General features: G+C 52.9%; 1 protein-coding gene across 1 annotated transcript; it reads left to right on the forward strand.

Moving 5' to 3' along the window:
* Nucleotides 1-145: 145 nt before the first annotated feature.
* Nucleotides 146-20342, forward strand: JPT2 (Jupiter microtubule associated homolog 2). The gene is made up of 5 exons (XM_001512051.6): nucleotides 146-281; nucleotides 14681-14829; nucleotides 15489-15631; nucleotides 16386-16434; nucleotides 19250-20342. Exons 1-5 carry the CDS (start codon nucleotides 238-240, stop codon nucleotides 19435-19437), a joined length of 573 nt encoding a protein of 190 aa, XP_001512101.2. The 5' UTR covers nucleotides 146-237; the 3' UTR covers nucleotides 19438-20342.
* Nucleotides 20343-21087: the final 745 nt, after the last annotated feature.

A 21087-nucleotide genomic window follows, 5' to 3' on the forward strand; every position in this document is an offset into this window, starting at 1 on the left:
GGCGGGGCCTGAGGGGGCGGGGCTCTGGAGGGCGGGCTTTCCGGGCGCCGATTGGTGGCGGGGCGTGGAGGGACGTCGCGGGCAGCCAATGGGCGGGCTGCGGCGGGCCCGGCTACCTGTGGAGGGCGCGGGAGCGGCCAGTCCTTTCGGCGAGGGGGAAGCGGCGGGTGCGGCGGAGTGTCGATCCCTCGTCACCGACGGAGACGGCCAGAGACGGCCACCATCGCCGCCGACACCATGTTCCAGGGGCCCGAAAGCGAGGCCGCCAAGCCCAGCTCCAGGTGCGGCCCGCGGGGGAGGAGGAGGGAGGCGTCGATGGCAGGGGCGGGGCTCACATTGTCCTTTCCCAAGCGCTTCGCGCAGGGTGCCCTGCGCCCCGAAGGACCGCTCAACACACACGATGGATTGATTGAGCGCTGAGCGCTCAGTCCACTGCCCACGGGACGGCCACCTCCCCGGGGGCAGCGCTCGTCACCCTTTGTTGCTGCATTGCACTCTCCCAAGCGCTCAGTAGAGTGCTGTGCCCGCAGTGAGCGCTCAGTAGGTACGAATAAGCGCCCAGTAAATACCAGCGATTGGGAGGGGCCACCCATGGGGAGAGAGGGTCGGATGCAGTGTGGAAAGAGCCCGGAGCTGGGTTCGAATCGTGCCTTCGCCACTCGTCCGCTCTGTGATCTTGGACGAGTCGCTGGTGTCCAACCCTGCTGATCTTGTATCTACCCCAGCGCTTAGAACAGTGCAAGGGCTCAACAGATACTTGCATGATTTAGTCCCCTGGGCCTCCCTGACCTTAACTTTCAGAATAATTCAATAGTACTTCTTGAGCGCTTACTACGTGCAGAGCACTGTACTAAGCGCTTGGAATGTACAAATCGGCAACAGAGACAGTCCCTGCCCATTGAATAATAATAATAATAATTATGGTATTTGTTAAGCGCTTAGTACGTGCCAGACACTGTACTAAGCGATGAGCCCCGTGTCCCACCCGATTAACCCGGACCCACCCCAGTGCTTGGCACATAGCGAGCACTTAATACCTGGAAGAAAAAGTTGGGGGGGTGGGAATTTGGGGGCAATCCCATTGAGCGATCGCTCGCTCTAGACTGACAGCTTATTGTGGCAGGGAGTGTGTCTGTTCCATTGTTCTATTGTCCTCACCCAAGTGCTTAGTACAGTGCTCTGCACACGGTAAGCCCTCGATAAACGTGATTGACCGGCTGGCCGAGGGGAGCGGACTTGGGAAGGCCCTTCCCAGGTGGGTGGGCTTTGATCCCAACCCCTTCGGTGGCCGGATTTGGAGCCTCTCCCCCTCTTTGTCCCTTCACCCCTTTGTCCCCCCTTCTTGGGTACTCTACCTCTGGGCCAAAGATGCCCAAGGGGCCGCAGAACGGGGCGCCTTAGTGTGTGCCCAACGCCATCGCAAGACCGTTAGCTTCTCGGCCAGAATTGGGGGGTTTTGTTCTCTTTTTTAGCCTCCGCTGCACCGGTCCTTTGTGGCAGCCGCTCCCATCTCGGGGTTCTCTGGGCCGGTTTCCTTTGGTCGTCCGACTGAGCCTTGCCCAGGAGGGAGGGCGACGTTCAGTTCAACTCCAGAGAGGCCGGGCGCAGCGGCGGCCCGAAGAATCCCACGCACCCGGCCCCGCCGTTGACCGACGGGGGTCTCCTCTCCCGCTCCCGGTTTTCCGGAGGGCAAGGTGCCATGAGGCGAACTTTTCAGGTGCAGGATGGCTCTAGGGAAGCGAGAGTAGGGTTACGTGAAGCTTTATTGCTCTTTTATACTGTCCCAAGCGCTTAGTACAGTGTTCTGCACACAGTAAGGCTCCATAATTACGATTGAATGAACGAATGAGTTTTCTTGACTCCCCGTCCGCCCCCACCCTCCCTCCTTCTGGGGTTTTCCTCCCTGGCCTTCCCCTCTTCCCAGGAAGGGAAACCTGTGGTGGTGGTAGTAGTATTTATTAAGCACTTAACTATCTGCAGAGCACTGTCCTCAGTAGGATTTATTAAACACTTAGGTTGTGCAGAGCATCGGAATCGATAGGATTCATTGAGCGCTTACTTTCTGTGGAGCACTGGAATTAATACTGTTTATTGAGCAGTTTGTGCAGAGCACTGGAATTAATAGGATTTCTTGAGCACTCTGTTCGGAGCCCTGGAATCACTAGGATTTATTGAACGCTTACATTGTGCAGCACACTGGAATCAGTAGGATTTATTGAGCGCTTACTTTGTACAGAGCACTGTACTGAGCGCTTGGATAGACTTCAACATGCTCCCCGCCTCAAGGAGCTTACAGACTAGCGGCTGTACTAAGCACTCAGGAGCGGCGTGGCCTGGAGGAAAGAATGTGGGCCTGGGAGTCGGGGACCTGGGTTCCAATTCCTCCTCCATCTCTCGTCTGCGGTGTGTGACCTTGAGCGAGTCACTTAGCTTCTCTGTGCCTGGGGTTTGTCATCTGTAAAAAGGGGGTTCAATTCCTGTAAGCTCCTCGTGGGCAGGGAATGTGACTGCCAACTGTCGCGCCATATTCTCCCAGGTGCTCAGTACAGTGCTCAGCGCTCAGTGAGTACCATTGATCGGTTGAGTCTCCCTCCCCCTAGACTGGAAGCTCCCTGTGGGAATGAAAAATGTCCGGCTTCTCTTGTGTCTTCTTCGCTATTTAGTACAGTGCTTAACACGTAGTGAGCGTTTAATACCATTACTTTTACTCAGGCAAGCCCTCCCTCTGGCTTCTGCTCCTCTTTGTTCTTGGACCCAGCTCTTTGTGGACTATTCATTTAGGGGCTGAGAGGGCAGAGCGTAATTAAGTACTCAAACACTGTTCTAAGCACTGGGATGGATACAAGTTCATTAGATTGGCCAGAGTCCCTGTCCCATAGCCTCAGTAGGAAAGTGAAGCGACTTGCCCAAGGTCAACCAGGAGACGGGATTAGAACTCAGGACCTCCGACTTGGCGACCCCGGGCTCTTTCCACTAGGCCTCGCTGCCTCTCTAAGGACCTGTTGCTTCCAGGAGGGAGCTGAGTCAATAGCTACCCTTTCCCCGTAACAGTTTAATTCTATCCTCAGCACGTATTTAGATGTTTATTTTGTCATTGAGGAGGCTGGGAGTCAGGAGACCTGGTTTTAGTTCCAGCTTGTGTTGTGTGTGACCATGAGCAAGTCGCTTACCCTCTCTGGGCCTCAGTCACCTCATCCAAATTAATCAGAGCGCTGTACTAAGCGTTCGAGAGAGTTGGAAGACATGTTCCCTGCCCATTCATTCATTCAGTTTTTTATTGAGCGCTTCCTATGTGCAGAGCACTGTACTAAGCGCTTGGGAGAGTGCAATAGAACAATAGACAGTGACATTCCCTGCCACAAGGAGCTCACAGTCTAGAGGTGGGGAGCCAGACATCAGCACAAATAAATAGAATTATGGATATGTACATAAGTGCTGTGGGGCTGGGAGGGGGGAAGAGCGAAGGGAGCGGGAGATGAGGAAAAGGGGGGGTAGTCTGGGAAGGCCTCTTGGAGGAGATGGACCTTCGAAAAGGCTTTGAAGGTGAAGGGAGAGTCACTGTCTATGGGATAATTATTAACTGTTATTATAATATTCAATTACCCGTTCAGTTACCTATTACCACCATCATCCCTCCCTGCCCTCAGTAAGGGCTGGGTAAAGACCATCGATCGATTTCTGAAAGTAGGATGTCTGCAAGGAGACTCGTTTGCAGAACTTGCAGTGCAGGACAGTGGAAGAGCACAGGCGTGGTACCAGGCGTCTCCAAGACAATGCCAGGGTCTGTCTGTCTGGGCAGAGCTCGCTTAAGGGCCGGGCGGCTCCGCTTAATGACTCTTCTTTCATGTTTTGGAGAGGCCGGGGCCTTGTGCAGATGTCTCTAGGAAGCTGGCAACTTTTTCTCACCCTGGTAATGTGGTCTCTGTGGTGCTGGTCACCCCTTGCCCGGCTTCCCCTTCTTCCCTTTCCACAACCTCTAAAATCGCCTCGGGGGGAAGATCTGAAAAAGCAGTCGTTCATCATCTTCTTTTTAGGACCAAGCTGGAAGGACAGAGAGGCGGTCCCCCCCATTTCATTCTTGTGCCCCGATGGCATGGTTTTCCAAGCTCTCACAACCCTAGGACGGATTTCCCGGGTTGTGTTCCCCTCCACGGCCTCTCGGACTATTCTTCTGGTGGTTTGGAGGCCCTCCCTTTCTGCCTCCCTCCCTCCCTCCCTCCCTTCCTCGTCTCCAACCTGCACCGCGGAGTCGGGTCTTAGGTGTGGACATCCTGCTTCTGGCCTGGACCGCCCTCCCTCCTCAAATCCGACAGAGGATGACTCTCGCCCACCTTCAAAGCCTTATTGAGGGCGCATCTCCTCCAAGAGGCTCTCCCTGACTGAACCCTCCTTTTCTTGTTCCCTTTTTAGCCCCGACTTGCCCCCTTTGCTCTTCCCTGCTCCCAGCCCCACAGCGTGGCTCAGTGGAAAGAGCCCGGGCATGGGAGTCAGAGGCCATGTGTTCTAATCCCGGCTCTGCCACTTGGCAGCTGGGGTGTCTTTGGGCAATTCACTTCTCCGTGCCTGTTATCTCATCTGTAAAATGGGGATTAAGACTATGAGCCCCACGTAGGACAATCTGATTACCTTGTATCCCCCCCCGGTGCTTAGAACAGTGCTTGGCCCGTAGTAAGCGCTGAACAAATGCCATTATTATTACTATTATTATTATTTTTCCACTCCCTTCTGTGTCCCTTCATTCATCCCTGCCCCCAGCCCCATAGCAATGATATCCATATCCGTCATTTTGTATTGATGTCTGTCTCCTCCCCTAGACGGTGAGCTCACTGTGGGCAGGGAATGTGCCTGTTGTCATACTGTCCTCTCCCGAGCGCTTAGTGCAGTGCTCTGCACACAGTAAGCGCTCCACAAATACGATTGAATGAATGACTCTCCCAAGCGCTTAGGCCAGTGTGTTGGATTCACCTCCTTGATGAGGATGATGGTCTGGATGCACAGGAGCAAATCCCCAAGGCGTGGCCCCCATTTAATGGAGACCATCCTTGCACGAATCTCAGGTCTGGGCAGCCACACAGGGTGCTGGGTTGTGGAAGCAGACGGGGGCGGTGTCTTGTCAGTCTCCCTTTTGGCCACATCTGCGGGCTAATGAAAAAGCCGAGGGGCCTTTCAACCCGCAAGATCTCAAAGGGGACACCTCCAGTCCGTCAGTCGTACTTCTTGAGCACTTACTGTGGGCAGAGCCCTGTGCTAAAGGCTTGTGATCGGGCACATTTCCTGCCCACAGCAAGCGTAGGGTCTAAGAGGGAAAGACAGACATTAATAGAAATAAAGAAATGACAGATATGGACATGTGCCATGGGGCTGGGATGGAGGATGAATAAAGGGAGCAAATCAGGGCGACGTAGAAGGGAGAAGGGGAGAGGAAGGTGTAGTCAGGGAAGGCTTCTTGGAGGAGATGGGCCTTCACTAGGGCTTTGAAGGGCGGGGAGAGTCATCGTCTGTGGGATATGAGGAGGGAGGGCATTCCGGGAGGTGGGCGAGAGGCGGGCGAGACGTCTGGACGGCCGGGACCTGGACGAGGGCCGGGATTGGGCGGTGCTGGGAGCCTCCCGGATCGGGTTGGGTTCGGATCCGGGTCCGGGTGGTGTCGATTGGCCGGGAGATTGGCCAGAAACGGTCACTTGTTCAAGAGCGCACACCGGGCTCCCAGAGAGGTGCGGGGGGGCCGACTCTCTCTCCCTTCTCTCATGATTTATTCAGCAAGGGCCCCTGCACACACACCCCCAGACTCCATATCCCCTTGGTTTTATTCATGAATACCGCGATTCCTTTGTCTCTCACGGATACTCACGCTGCTTGAAGGGGACCCGGAGTGTAAGCCCAACGCTTCAGAGCTCTGGCTGGAAAATGGACATTTGTAAAAGATTAAGTCCTGGCCTCCTTCCATTCAGCAGGGCTGCTCCGTGGAGGAGCCGGGCCCTGCCTCGGGCCATGGAAACGAACCTCCTACCCCCAATCTTCTGGCCCAAAAAATTTGACTTCAAGGGGCTGAAATATCATTTGGATTCTCCCAAGTGCTCGGTTCAGTTCTGTGCCCGTGATAATGATTATTGTGATACTTCGGCACTTACTATCTGTCAATCAATCAATCGTATTTGGGGCTTACTTTGAACAGAACAGTAAGCGCTTGGGAACGTCCAATACCAGAGAATAAGCAGACACGTTACCTTCCCATATGTACTAAGCACTGGGGCCAATTCACTATAGATGATTCCTGTCCCACAAGGGGTTCACAGTCTTAAGTAGGAGGGAGAGCTCGTTGTGAGCAGGGAATGTGTTCATTGTGGTATTGGACTCTCCCAAGCGCTTAGTACAGTGCTCTGCACTGTGAGCTCATCGTGAGGAGGGAATGTGTCCGTTTCTTGTTATACTGTACTCTCCCAAGAGTTTAGTGCAGCGCTCTGCACACAGTAGGCGCTCAATACGACTGAGTGAATGAAGTAAACGCTCAATAAATGTGACTGACTGAATAAACAAGATCGAGTCCCCATTTAACAGATGAGGAAGCTGCGACCCAGTGAAGCGACTTGCCCAAAGTCACCCAGCAGGCAGGTGGCCGAGCTGGGATTAAGGACCCAGTCCCCTGACTCATAGGCCCAGAGCCTTTCGACTAGGCCTCTGTTCAATACACGCTATTGATCGAGGGATTGACTTTTCTTTGCTTTCTTTGGCATTTTCGTAATCTCTCCCCCTCTCTCCACAAATTGATTCTATACGCTAGGCACTGTTCAGAATGTGCAGTCGATTTGTCTGAAACACATTAACGTAACATTTCCCCCAGACGCTTAGGAAAATAGAGGGCGTTCTCCCGACAACATAATAGGAATAATTTTAGTACTTCTTAAGCACTTACTAGATGCCAAGCATTGTTCTAAACACTGGGGTAGATACAAGTTAATCAGGTTGGACCCAATCCCTGCCCCACATGGGGCTCACGGTCTTAATCCCCATTTTACAGATGAAGTTACTGAGACCCAGTGAAGTGATTTGCCCAAAGTCACCCAGCAGACAAGAGGCGGGGCAGGGATTAGAACCCAGGTCCTTCTGACTCCCAGGCCCGGGCTCTAACCATTAAGCCACGCTGCTTCTCAACAGGCGCGTAAGCGGTCAGAATGCAATCCGGTGTCCGTCAGGTTTCCCGGGCTCCTGGAGTTTTTGTGGAAATGGGAGTATCCGTTCTCCACGGGATTGGAGAACTGATTGTAATTTTTTTTTTCTCCACCCCTAGACGGTGCTATCTAGGTGAATGAATCGGATTGGGAATTCTATCGGATGAGGGATTTTTTTCTTTGTTTGAAAGCCCGGGGCGGGGTGGAGGGAGGCAGGGGGTGGGTCTCTTTGACATGGATCCTTCTTGCTTCCTAATTGGAGGAGGGTTTCCTGCAGGAGAGATGACATTCGAGTCCTTTTGAGAGGGGAAAGGAGTTGCCGTTAAGAGAGGTGAAGTGACGGGAGGATCTCGGTGGAGAGAGAATTCCCAGCCGATTGGGATAAAGGCAAGGAGTTGGGGAACGTCGGAAAGGCGTTAGAGGGGAGTCCAGGGAACATTTTGAGGCGGAGGGAGGATAACGGTTTTGGTGGTGAGGGGCAACTACGATTCCACCTCAGACATTGTAGACTCTTTTGGGGGGAAAGAGGGAGTGGCAGACCCTGTGTACACAGAGGTATTGAGCGCCTACTGTGTGCAGAGCACTGTCCTTAGCTTTTGGAAGAGTACCGTATAACAAAGACACATTCCCTGTCCACAGTGAGCTTACAGTTTGGAGGGGGAGAAAGACATTAATAGAAGTAAAGCCTCGTGGAGGAGATGGGATTTTAATAAGACTTTGAAAGCTGGGGGAGTCATGATCTGCCGGTTAGGCAGGCTGTAAGACTGTACGCTTAAACCCCATTCCGCTATAGCGTGTGTTCTTATTACACTGTTTGGCTAGAAGAGGATGGGAAAATTAGGGAATGCTCTTCTCTCAGCACGAGCACTGTCTCCCTCTCTACGCTGTTGGCCCCTTCTGGGTAAGGATCATGTCTACCAACTCTGTTCTTCTTGGACTCTCCCAATCACTCAGTACAGTACATTTTTTAAATGATATTTGTTAAGCGCTTACTACATGCCAGGCACTGTCAGCAGGTCATGGGTTCTAATCCCATCCCCGCCACTTGTCTGCTGTGTGATCTGGGACAAATGACTTCACGTCTCTGTGCCTCGATTCCCTCATCTGGAAAATGGGGATTGAGACTTGTGAGCCCCACATGGGACAGGGACTGTGTCCAACCCAATTTGCTTGCGTCCACCCCAGTGCGTAGTACAGTGCTGGGTTCACACTAAGTGCTCAATAAATATGATTGAGTGAATGAAAGAGTGTTGGACCTGGTTTCAAATCCCGGCTTTGCTGTGTGACCTTGGACAAGCCGCTTGCTTCATTCATTCATTCAATTGTATTTATTGAGCACTTAAAGTGAGCAGAACACTGTACTAAGCGCTGGGAGAGTACACTACAACAATAAGCAGACACATTCCCTCCCCACAGCGAGCTTACAGTGTGGGGCGTTTACTTCTCCATGTCTCGGTTGCCCCATCTGTAAAATGGGGATCCAGTCCCTGTTCTCCCTCCTACTTAGACCATGAGCCCCGTGTGGGACAGGGATGGTGTCTGACCTGATTATCTCTTATCTTCCCCAGCATAGAGAACAGTACTTGACACATAGTAAGCGCTCAACAAATAGCAAAATTTTTATCACGGCAGTACGTTCAGGCCGTCGGATCCATCTGTTCCTGTGAATCAGTAGTTACTATAGCGTGATTTTCCCGGAACATGTTATTCTTCAAGAACACAATGTCCACATTCTAGGAGCACTAACTCCTTTTTAAAAATGGTCTTTATTCAACGTGTATTCTCATCATCAATGCCATTTATTGAGTGTTTACTGTAAGCGCTTGGGAGAGGACATCAGAGTTGGTAATTGTCATAATAATAATAATAAATATGGTATTTAAGTGCTTAGTGTGTACTAAGTCCTAGGGTGGATACAAGCAAATAGGGCTGGACACAGTCCCTGTCCCCCAAAGGGCTCGCGATCTTAATCCCCATTTTCAGACGAGGTAACTGAGGCACAGAGAAGTAAAGTGTCTTGCCCAATGCTACACAGCAGACAAGCGGCGCAGTCGCGATTGGAACCCATGACCTGACTCCCAGGCCTCTGCTCTATCTGCTACACCATGCTGCTTGGCATGTACTAAGCAATGGGGTAGGTACAAGACTAGATTGTGAACCTGTTGTTGGGCAGGGATTGTCTCTAGCTGTTGCCAAATTGTACCTTCCAAGCGCGTAAAACAGTGCTTTGCACACAGTAAGCGCTCAGTAAATACGATTGAATGAATACAAGATAAGCAGTTCAGCTACAATCCCTGTCCCACATAGGGCTCAGAGGCTAAGTAGGGGATTTTAGGGGTTGAGGGTATTTTTGTTAAATAAGGAAAAAACCCCTCCTTCTTTGTTTATTTTATGCAAAAACCAAGGGGTGGTGGGAAGACAGATTATCACCAAGGTCGGAGGTGGTTAAAAGTGGATTGTAGAACACCACTGGCTCCCATAACTCTTCATCCTACAAGGGAAGCAGGCGGAGGTGGACGGCGGGGGGAGAGATGGGGCCTTATCCCGGTTTAACTCTGAAATCAAATTTGATTCCCACTCCTCCGTGGCCCCGGGCAGTTCAGCGAAACACCACAAATTGTGTGTTTCCTTTGGGGAGAGCAGCCCGGGCCCAGGAATGTTAGAATTTCAGCCACCGGCCAAGAAAAATACGTTCAACGTAGGTCTAGTCGAGATAGCGAGGGTTGTTATAAAAGGGACACTTCCAAGGAAGTCCCGCACACCCACCCCTCATGAGGTCCTCTCGCTCCCAAGTCCGGTAACGACTGAGGAAAAGTCTCTGACGGCGAGGATGACTTCTGGGAGAGTTTTTTTGTTTGTTTGTCCTCTCTCTTGTTAAGAAATCCTTCTGCAGGGAATGTCGGCTGCTCATTCTGCTATGTCATCCCAGTGTATCTGGACTACTTCTTTTTTTATCCACCGACGCGTGTTTTCTGAAAATGAAAGGAAACCCTTTGTGGGCAGGGAATGTTTCTGCCAATTTTGTTATATTGCGCTTTCCCAAACGCTTAGCCCTAGGGTGGATACAAGCAAATTGGGTTGGATACCATCCCTGTCCTGCCTAGGGCTCGCAGTCTTAATCCCCATTTTACAAACAAGGTAACTGAGGCACAAAGAAGTAAAGCTCAATAAATAAGTGCTCAATAAATAGCACTGATTGGAATGTGTATCTGGTATACTCTCCTGAGCTCTTGGCCTAGTGGTTTGCCAATCCAGGTTGATCCATTGATTAAATCCTCAGCTTTGGAAAAGGCCCCTTTTCCCTTCCCTGCGCCTCAGCTCCAATCAATGGTATTTATTGATCAGTTATATTTATTGAGCCCTTACTGTGTGCAGAGCACTGTTCTCAGTGCTTGGGAGAGTACAACGGAGCAGTAAACAGAAACATTCCCTGCCCACGCCCAGCCTACGGTCTAGAGAGGGAAACAAGTAGAAATAAATCAATTATGGATATGGACATAAGTGGTGTGGGGTTGGGAGGGGGGAAGTAAAAAAGGGAACAAGTCAGGGTGACGCAGAGGGGAGTGAGAGAAGAGGAAAGGGGTCTTAGTCAGGGAAGGCCTCCTGGAGGAGATGGGTCATCAAGGAGGCTTTGAAGCCGGGGAGAGTCATTGTCTGTCAGATATGAAGAGGGAGGGTGTTCCAGGCCAGAGGCAGGATGTGGGCGTGAGGTTGGCGATGAGAGAGATGAGATGGAGATACAATGAGTAGGTTGGCATTAAAGGAGCAAAGTGTGCGGCCTGGATTATAGTAGGAAAGTAGCGAGGTGAGGTAGGAGGGGGCAAGGGGATGGACTGCTTTAAAGTCGGTGGTGAGGAGTATTTGTTCGATGTGGAGGTGGGTGAGGACAGGTGGACTGAACGGTTTTGTAGAGAAATGATCCAGGTGGCAGAGTGAAGTATGGTCTGGACTGGGGAGAGAATTGAGGTCAGTGAGGAGGCTGATGTAGTAATCAAGGTGGGAAAGGATAAGTGCCTGGATCAGCGTGGTAGCATTTTGGTTGGAGAGGACAGGGCAGGCTTTAGCAATGTTGTGAGGGTTGAACCGACCGGATTTCTTGGGGTTTGAATGATTGTAGAGTGGAGGATCAGGCCTAGGTTACGGGCTTGTGAGACGGGAAGGGTGGTGGTGCCGTCTACAGTGATGGGGAGGTCAGGGAGAGGGCAGGGTTTGGGTGGGAAGAAAAGGAGCTCTGTTTGCTCTGTTTTGGATGTGTTAAGTTTGAGGGGACGTCGGGACATCCAGCTGAAGATATCCTGAAGGCAGGAGGAAATGTGAACCTGCAGAGGAGAGAGATCAGGGCTGGAGGTGGATATTTGGGAATCAAACCCATAGAGGTAATAGTTGATGCTGCGAGGGTGAAGGAGTTCTCCAAGGGTGAGGGCGTAGAATAGAAGGGGACCCAGAACTGAACTTTGAGGAACCCCCCACAGTTAGGGGGTGGGAGGCAGAGGAGGAGCCCACGAAAGAGACTGAGAATGAGCGTCCAGAGGGATAGGAGGAGAACAGGAGAGGACGGTGTCAGTGAAGCCGAGGTCGGTCGGATAATGTTTCTAGAAGAAGGGGTGGTCCACAGGGTCACGGCAGCTGAGAGGTGGAGGAGGTTTGGGATGGAGTAGAGGCCATAAGAGTTGACCAGAAGGAGGTCATCGGTGACCTTTGAGAGGGTGGTTTCCATGGAGCGAAGGGAGCGGAAGCCAGATTGGAGGGGGTCAAGGAGAGAATAGAAGGAGAAGTGGAGATGGTGGATGTAGACATTTCGCTCAGTTCAACTCGCTTCTTTGAACTGTAAACTCCTTGCCATCAGAGAACATGCCTACCCACTCTGTTGTTCTCTCCCAAGCCCTTAGTACAGTGCTCTTCACACAGCGTGAGCTTGTTGTGGGCAGGGAATGTGTCTTCTTGTATTATACTCTCCTCTGTGCTTAGTTCAGCTCTGTGCACACAGCATGAGCTCGTTGTGGGCAGGGAGTGTGTCTGTTGTTGTATTATACTTTCCCCAGTGCTTAGTTCAGCTCTGTGCACACAGCGTGAGCTCATTATGGGCAGGGAGTGTGTTGTTGGATTGTACTCTCCCAAGCGCTTAGTACAGTGCTTTGCACATAGTAAGCACTCCATAAATACGACGGAATGGATGAAAGTACTTGCTCGGTAAACACAACCGATTTATTGCAGAGCACTATATTAAATGCTCAAACGGGCAGGAATGGGTAGCAGCAAACCCAGAGGCTTGTAGCTGATTTAAGTGGGACCTAAGTGTATTTTTCCAGTTCTGGGGCCTAAAAGGATTGAATCCCCTTCTGGAAGCGGAGGAGAATCCGTTCACTCCAGATATCCAGGCTTGTCCCCTGGGTTAAGGTAATCTGAGAAGCTCATTCTTTTCGTTCCCAGCTCCTCTCCAGGATTTTGAGGTCAAGGAGCAAGTTGCGGTTTTGTTTTCATTCTGGTTTTTTAAATGATATTTCATTACTTACTAGGTGCCAGGCACGGTATTGAGCCCTGGGGCAGATACAACATAATCGGATTGGAGACAGTCCCTGTCTCAGACAGGGCTCACTGTCTTAATCCCCATTTTAAAGAGGAGACCGAGGCCCAGAGAAGTGAAGTGACTTGCCCAGAGTCACACAGCGGACACATGACGGGGTTCCCGTCTCTGACTCCCAGGTTCCGGCTCTTTGCACTAAATCACGCTGCTACAAAGTTAGAGAAGCACCAGACTCCGGAGTTGGCTAGCTGCCTCACGGCTTTTGAACCAGATGAGGAAGTACCGAGTGGCTTCCGTCCGGTTCAGCAGAAATTGCCGTGGTATTTACTGGGTGCTTTCTGTGTGCAGATCACTGCGCCAAGCACTTGGGAGATCCAGTAGAGAAAGTAGACCCGCTCCCTCTACAGTCCTCTAGACTCCAAGCTCATTGTGGGAAGGGAATGTACCTGTTTACTCTTCTGTTGTACTTTCCCAATCACTCAGTACAGTGCTCTGCACACAGTAAGCGCTCAGGAAATACGACCGAAGGATTGAATGAACGATCCCCGCCCATAAGGATCTTACAGTCGAGTGGGGGAGACAGACATGACAATAAATTAAAGGATGCGGAAGCAATCCAGTATAAGGAGATGTTTGTAGGTGCTGTGGGGGTGAGGTCAGTAAATGCTTAGAGGACCCAAACCTAAGGTGATGCAGAGGGTGGAGAGATGAGAGATTAGCCAGGGAAGCAGCATGGATTAGTGGGTAGAGCCCGGGCCTGGGAGTCAGGGCTTGGGTTTTAATCCCGGCCCCGTCACTTGACTGTCGTGTGACCGCGGGCAAGACACTTCTTCGTTTCAGTTTCCTCATCTGTAAAATGAGGTTACGACTGCCCGTGTGGGTTATGGATGAGCTTGTGTCTACCCCGGCGCTTAGCACGTAGTAAGTGCTGAACAAATACCATTAAAACAAAAGGCTTCAGGGAGGAGATGGGATTTTCAGAAATCCAGAGACCCTGCCATGTCTACCGTGACCAGTTGGATCAGTCGATCAGGGGTATTTTTGTCAGTCAGTCGTATTTATTGAGTGTTCACTGTGTCCTCGCTACTCTGTTACTCCAACCCAGCCTGCACACTTCACTTCTCTAATGCCAACCCTCTCCCTATCCCTCCATCTCGTCTATCTTGCTGCCGGCCTCTCACCCACCACCTGCCTCTGGCCTGGATCATCCGCCGTTTTCATATCAGCAGATGATCGCCCTCCCCTCCTTCAGAGCCATATTGAGGGCACATTTCCTCCCAAAAGTCCTTCCCCAACTAAGCCCTCACTTCCTTTGCTCCCGCTGTTCACCTCCCTCCTCCTTCCACCTCCTTCCTCCTTCCTCCTTCCTCCTTCCTTCCACAAGATGTCCACATCTTGTCATTTATGTATTTCTATTAATATCGGTCTACCCCTCTAGACTATAATCTCATTGTGGGCAGGGAACGTGTCTCTTATATCGTTATATCGTGTCTCTTATATCTCCCAAGCGCCCTGAGCACAGTAAGTGCTCCATAAATACGATTGATTGACAGAGGATAATAATAGTGATGATATTTGGTAAGCGCTTTCTGTGTGTCTATGTGGGGTAGATAGAAGCTAATCAGGATGGACCCATTCCCTGTCCCATCTGGGACTCACGGTCTTAATCCCCATTTTACGGAAGAGATAACTGAGGCCCAGAGAAGTGAAGCGACCTGCCCAAGTCACCCAGCGGGACCGGCTGAGGATCCAGAATTAGAACCCATCCTTCCGACTACTCCCCGGCCCGTACTGTATCCACCGGGCCATACTGATTCCCCGGAAGAGCGAAGTGACTTGCCCAGGGTCATGTAGAGCAGACAACTGGGGTGGATCCAGGATGAGAACCCAGATCTCCCGCCTCCCAGGCCGGGTCTCTTTCTCTCCCCTGCAGGTGACGGGGCTCGTCCTGTGAACTCACTGCTGCTCTCTTCCCTCCCTCCCCCAGGGTGTTGAAGCCTCCCGGCGGAGGCTCCAGCAATCTCTTCGGGAGCCCCGACGAAGCGGCAGCTTCCACCAAGCCCCACAGGATGGCGTCCAGTATTTTTGGTGCTTCAGAAGAACCACAGAACATCCCAAGGAGGTCCAATCCTCCCGGTGAATATTATTATTATCATCGTCATCATCAACATCATTATCCAGCCCACCTGAATGTGTCTGTTCTATTATTCTCCTGTACGCTCCTGAGCGCTTAGTACAGCGCTCTGCATGCAGTAAGCGCTCAATAAATACAATCGACTGACACTGACAGACTCAGAGGCCAGGGTGCCCTTTTACCACTCCCCCCCCCCCACTCTGAGCGTTGCCGTGCAAAGTTGAGACTGGGGAATGTGTCTGTTCATTGCTGTGTTCGTTCGTATTTATCGATAATAATTAATGGTATTTGTTAAGCGCTCCCTATGTGCCAGGCCCTGTCCTCAGCACTGGGGTGGATACAAGCAAATCAAGTTGGACCCAGTCCCTGCCCCACGTGGGGCTCACAATCTTAATCCCCATTTTGCAGATGAGGTCGCTGAGGCCCAGAGAAGTAAAGTGACTTGCCCACGGTCACATAGCAGACAAGTGGGGGAGCCGGGATTAGAACCCATCACCTTCTGACTCCCAGGCCTGTACTTTACCCACTATGCCATGCTGCTTCTCAGTGAGCGCTTACCGAGTCCAGAGGGGAAGGCAGAGGTTAATATCGATAAATTAGAGTCTCCAGAAAAGCAGAGCGGGGTCCAGCTGGACTGATTCGGCCCCGCCGGTCTTTGCAGGAGGCAAAGGGAGCGGCATCTTTGAGGAGCCCAGCCCGGTTCAGGCCCGCCAGCGCCCCAACCCACCCGGGGGGAAGACCAGCGACATCTTTGGGTCTCCGCTCACTGCCACGGCCGCTCGAGCTCACCCGAACAAACCCAAGGTACGTCCCGGGCCGGGGGAGGAGGCCGTCGGCGGGGAAGGCCACCGGACCGTGCAACCCGGTGGGTGGAGCCTGGGCCTGGGAGTCGGAGGGACCTGGGTTCATTCGTTCAGTTGTATTTCTTCATATGCATATGTGTTTTAAAGCCAAAGATGAGGAGTTTTTGTTTGATGCAGAGGTGGGTGGGCAACGACTGGAGGTTCTCAGGGAGCGGGGAGACCTGGTCTGAACGTTTTTGAAGGGTTGGTGGCGTGGTTTTTGAAGGGTTGGTGAGGGTGGTTCCTGCCCCCCAAGGATCTTATGGTCTACGGGCGAGACAGACATTCAAATAAATTACAGAGAGGTCAAGAAGGAGAGTGAAAGGTTGTGGGCATAAGTGCAGTTGGGCTGGGGTGAGTATCGGGGTTTAAGGGGTTCACAGACGAGTGCCCGGTCAAGGCGGGAGGGGAAACATGCCCTTTCTTGAGTAAGCCCTCAAGCAGCTTCCAGTGTAATGGGGCAGCCATACTGAGAAATAATCCCAAAGAGGTCTTCTCGAACCAAATGAGCAGCAGCACGGCCTAGTAGATGGAGCCCGGGCCTGGGAGTCAGCAGGACTCCTCCACTTGTCTGCTGTATGACCTTGGGCGAGTCCCTTAATTTCTCAGTGCCTGTTACCTCATCTGTAAAACGAGGATTAAGAAAAAACGAGGATTAAGACTGAGCCCCCGTAAAACGCCGTCTCCGCCTAATGCCGGTGTGTGTTTCGTTGCAGGATCACATTGTCTTACACGAAGGAGAGGATGCGAAATCTGAACCCAAAGGTGAGAAGACTGTTGACAGTTCCCCTCCCGTTTCCTCTTCCCTTTGCCTGCTACGACTCTGAGGGGCTCGGTACCCTTGGGCTTTGGCTACCGAGGCCGAGATTCAGTGCATCTCGACTGCTGCCCCTGATAATATTCACGGAGAGAAGAAGCGTGGCCTAGTGGCTAAAGCACGGGCCTGGGAGTCAGAAGGACAAAATGGTGATATGAATGCGGGCCCCTCGGTAGGGCATGGACTGTGTCCGACCCCATTACCTTGTACCCACCTCAACGCTTAGAACAGTGCCTGGCACATCATGAGTGTTGAACAAATACCATAAAAAAAGAAAAGCTGTGGTATTTGTTAAGCGCTTACTACGTGCCAAGCACTGTTCTTAGCACTGAGGTAAATACAAGCTAATCAGGTCCCCCATGGGGCTCACAGTCTCGAGTACGAGGGAGAACAGGTACTGATTCCCCGTTTTGCGGATGAGGGAGCTGAGGCCCAGAGAAGTGACGCGACTTGTCCAAGGTCACGAGGCAGGTAGGTGGCAGAGTCGGGATGAGAACTCAGGTGGTCTGAGCCGCTCCCAGGACAGTCCTCTGTCTGCTAGGCCGCGGTCGCTTCTCACCAGAGAGCAGGCCAGAAGGTCGGAGAAGCAGCGTGGCCTAACCCGGGAGGAGCCTAGACCCCTCATTTGGGGCAGACTTGGGTTCTTATCCTGGCACCGTCACTTTTCTATTTATTTTTTTATGGTAATTTATTTATATTAATGTCTGCCTCCACCTCCCCCCCCCCCCCCCCCCCGTACTGTACACTCGTTGTGGGCAGAATGTTTCTTTTTAATGTTGTATTAAGCGCTCTCCCAAGGTAATGGCTTCTAATCCCACCTCTGCCCGGGCCTGGGAGTCAGAGCGTTGTGGGTTCTAATCTGGGTTCCGCCACTTGTGTACTGTGTGACTTTGGGCAAGTCACTTGACCTCTTTGGGCCTCGGTTCCCTCATCTGTAAAATGGGGATTGAGACTGTGAGCCCCATGAGGGACAGGGACTGCGTCCCACCCAATTGGCTTGTATTCACCCCAGCACTTAGAACAGTGCCTGGCACATAGTAAGCACGTAACAAATACCCCAACTATCATTATTATTATTATGTCCGAGCTGATTATCTTGTATCTGTCCCAGCACTTTTTTTTTTATGGCATTAAGCCCTTACTATGTGTCCAACACTGGGGTAGATACAAGTTAATCAAGTTGGACCCAGTTCCCATCCCACATGAGACTCAGAGGGAGAACGGGTATCGACTCCCCATTTTACAGCCGAGGAAACTGAAGCCCAGAGCAGTCGAGTGACTTGCCCAAGGTCACACAGCAGGAGCGTGGCAGAAGCGGGACTAGAATCTGGGACTCCGAGGGCTCTTTCTACTAGGCCACACTGCTCCTGCCCAAAGTGAGCACTTGATGCCATTATTATTAGGCTGGACTATGTGCCGTAATCATTTTGGACTTTGGCCAGCTTCCCTGTGTCGTCACCTTTTCCAGGTGGTAGCGAGCGACTCCCTTGTCTCTCCCTTATGGCCTCAGGGCGTCGTCCCGGACAAGTTGAGACCAAGGTGTCTTCTCTCCCAGGAGCTGGAAAGTAGAATTATAATAATGGGGGGGATTAAGCGCTTACTATGTGCCAGGCACTATATTCAGCGCTGGGGCCCTTTGGGGGCAGAGATTCTCTCTCTCTCTTGCTGAGTTGCACTTTCTAAGTGCTTAGCACAGTGCACGGCACACAGTAAGTGCTCAATAAATACGATCGAATGAATGAATGGGGTAGATACAAGATAGGTTGGACCCAGGCCCTGTCCCACATGGGGATCTCAGTTTAAGTAGAAGGGAGTGGGATTTTCACCTCTATTTTATAGGTGAGCAAACCCAGGCCCAGTGTAGTGACTTGCCCAAGGTCACATAGCAGATGAGTAGACTAAGCGCTGGGAGAGATGAAAATTATTTGGTTGGGCACAGTCCTTGTCCCACAGGGGGCTCACAATTTAGAGAAGGAGGCAAATAGCTTTCCCCCTAGAATGACCCATCCACCCCAGCCCATATCATGAGCTGGGGTGAGCTTCTGGAGGATTGGATTCCCCCAAGCGCTTAGTACAGTGCTCGGCCAGCAGTAAGCGCTCAGTAAGTATCATTGAGTGATCGCTAGTGTGATGAGTACTAGGCAGGCACTCAGGTGAGGTGGTCACTTGACCTTTCTGGCTCAGTTTCCTAGATGAAGTCAATAAGACAAAGGTGGGAAAAAAAACCCCACTGGAATTAATATTGTGAGCCCCAGGAGGGATAGGGACAGCGTGGCTTATTGGAAAGAGCCTGGGCTTGGGAGTCAGAGGTCGTGGGTTCTAATCCTGGCTCTGCCCCTTGTCAACTATGTGACTTTGGACAAGTCACTTCACTTCTCTGTGCCTCACTGATCTCATCTGGAAAATGGGGATCAAGACTGTGAGCCCTGCATGGGACAACCTGATTACCTCATATCTACCCTGGCGATTAGAACAGTGCTTGGCACATAATAAGCGCTTAACAAATACCATCATTATTATTATTATTAAGTTGGGCACAGTCCCCATCCCACGTGGGGCTCACAGATTCCATCCCCATTTTCCAGATGAGGGAACTGAGGCCCAGAAAAGTGAAGTGACTCACCCCAGGTCACAGAGCAGAGAAGTGGTGGAGCCGGGATGAGAACCTTCTGACACCCGGGCCCTATCCCTAACGCCGTGCTGCCTCCGAGTGATCTTTAGCTCTGCCCGCGAGCTGATGAGCCTCTTTCCTCGATCCGCCAGCTTCCGGAAATGCACCCTCCCCTATTGACCAGAAGGAAAAGGGTGACGCGGGCAAAGGAGAAGCCGCCAAGGAGCCGGTGCGCGAGCCCCACGTCGACAACCACGAGCCCAGGCTGGGGCCCAGGCCCCGCTCCCACAACAAAGTCCTCAACCCACCGGGCGGCAAGTCCAGCATCTCCTTCTACTAGACGGCCGGGGCCGGGGGGGCCGCCACTGCCGCCCAGCCGGATGGGAGACCGCCCCCCCCGGCCTCCGCCTCTTCCAGGCCCGCTTCCTTCATAGCTTCCCTTTAGTGCAGACCAGTCGGCGCCGGGGAGGGGTCCGGCGTTGTACCTGGAGGTCTGGGTCCGGCTGGCTGCTCGGGGGTCGAGCGCGGGGGAAGAGTGAGGGAACCCCGTCCCCCCCGCCTCGTAGAGGATGCTGGTCTGGGTCGTCGGTGACGGCGAGGGGCCTTCCAGGCCCAGAGGAGCGGGTGGCCGCGTCCTCTCCATCGCATCTAGTTGGTAGTTTGAGGCCGTGACTTGAGCTTTGGGTCGGGGGGAGTGTGGGGAGGGTGGGGGGTATGTAGACGTAGAAGCCGCTTCCCTGGTGGGGTGGGATGGGAGGGGGATCTGGATTAGCGGCCCCTGGCTGAGCAGGAAGTGAGGACCGCCAGGCCTTCGTTGTGGGGAACCCCCCTCACGGAGATGCGTCTGAGGTGGGAGACGCTAAAAGCCGGGACCAGGCGGTGAGGCGGGGGCAGGAGTGCTACCCGCCGGGCTCAGGCTGCCTCAGAGAGGGGCGCAGGAGCAGGTGGGCTGGATTCACCGGACCTGTTTGAGAAACCGAAGGGCTTTCTCTCCCAGGAGCGCAGCCCAGTGGGCCTGGCTCCCTCACCCAAATGGGAAGGGTCTCGCTCCCGCCCCTGGTCCCGCCTCACCCCCACGGACCTCTCGGGAAGCCTCTTCCGGGGCCTTTCTCCCGCCACCGCTCCGGCAGCAGGCCCCCACTCACCCCAAAGAGTCCCGCGTCGAGTGATCCCCGCTCCCTCCCCTCCACACACGTACATTCTCTCTCCCCTCTCCCCTCTTTCTCCCCTTTCTGTTTTTCTCTCCCCCTTTCCTCTCTCCCCTCCCTTTCTCCTCTTTCTCTCGCTCCCCTCCCTTTCTCCGTTTCTTTCCCCCCGACCTACCTCCTCTGCAGGGGCCTCTCGAGCCAGCCAGTCTTCCCATCCCAGCCCTTTTTGGTCAGAAACCCTTGGGACCCTGACCCCACCTTCGATGACCTCTATGGCGTCGGCCACTTGGAACCCTCGACCCGCTGTCGGGGAGGGTGTCTCATTCCCTGTGACTCCCCGCCTTCCTCACCCGCCGGGGAAAGAGGGGAGGGGGCCTTCTCCTTGGCTGACTCTGAAAACCAATGACCTCGCCCGGCCGCCGTCAGCCTTAAGTAGCCCGGACGACCACGGCGGTCCGTCAGGAAGAGCACTTCTGATCTCTTTGATCGGGGCGGGCCTAGGAATGTTACTCCTTTACCAGAGCTTCCTCACACGGTGGCGATTTCGCGCCGACGGGAAGGTGACCCTCTGTCCCTCGGAGCGGATTTCACCTCGGACCGAGTCGGATGGGCTCTGACTCCGGCACCTCGGGCGGCCGTCCGGCTGCCGGGGAGCAGCGACGTCAACGAGCCCTCTCCGTCAGAATAGTAAGGGCAGCTTCGCAGGCCGTCCTTTGGAAGCGGAGCGGGGGCCAAAGCGGGCCACCGTCTTCCTCCGATCCTCTCTGCCCCGGGGCACCGATGCCCTCTCGTAGGTGATTGCGATGGAAGGGTTGGCGAGAGGGCAGTCGGCACAGACGATG

The sequence above is a fragment of the Ornithorhynchus anatinus genome, chromosome 21 (genome assembly GCF_004115215.2).
Source record: "Ornithorhynchus anatinus isolate Pmale09 chromosome 21, mOrnAna1.pri.v4, whole genome shotgun sequence".
Lineage (NCBI taxonomy): Eukaryota > Metazoa > Chordata > Mammalia > Monotremata > Ornithorhynchidae > Ornithorhynchus > Ornithorhynchus anatinus.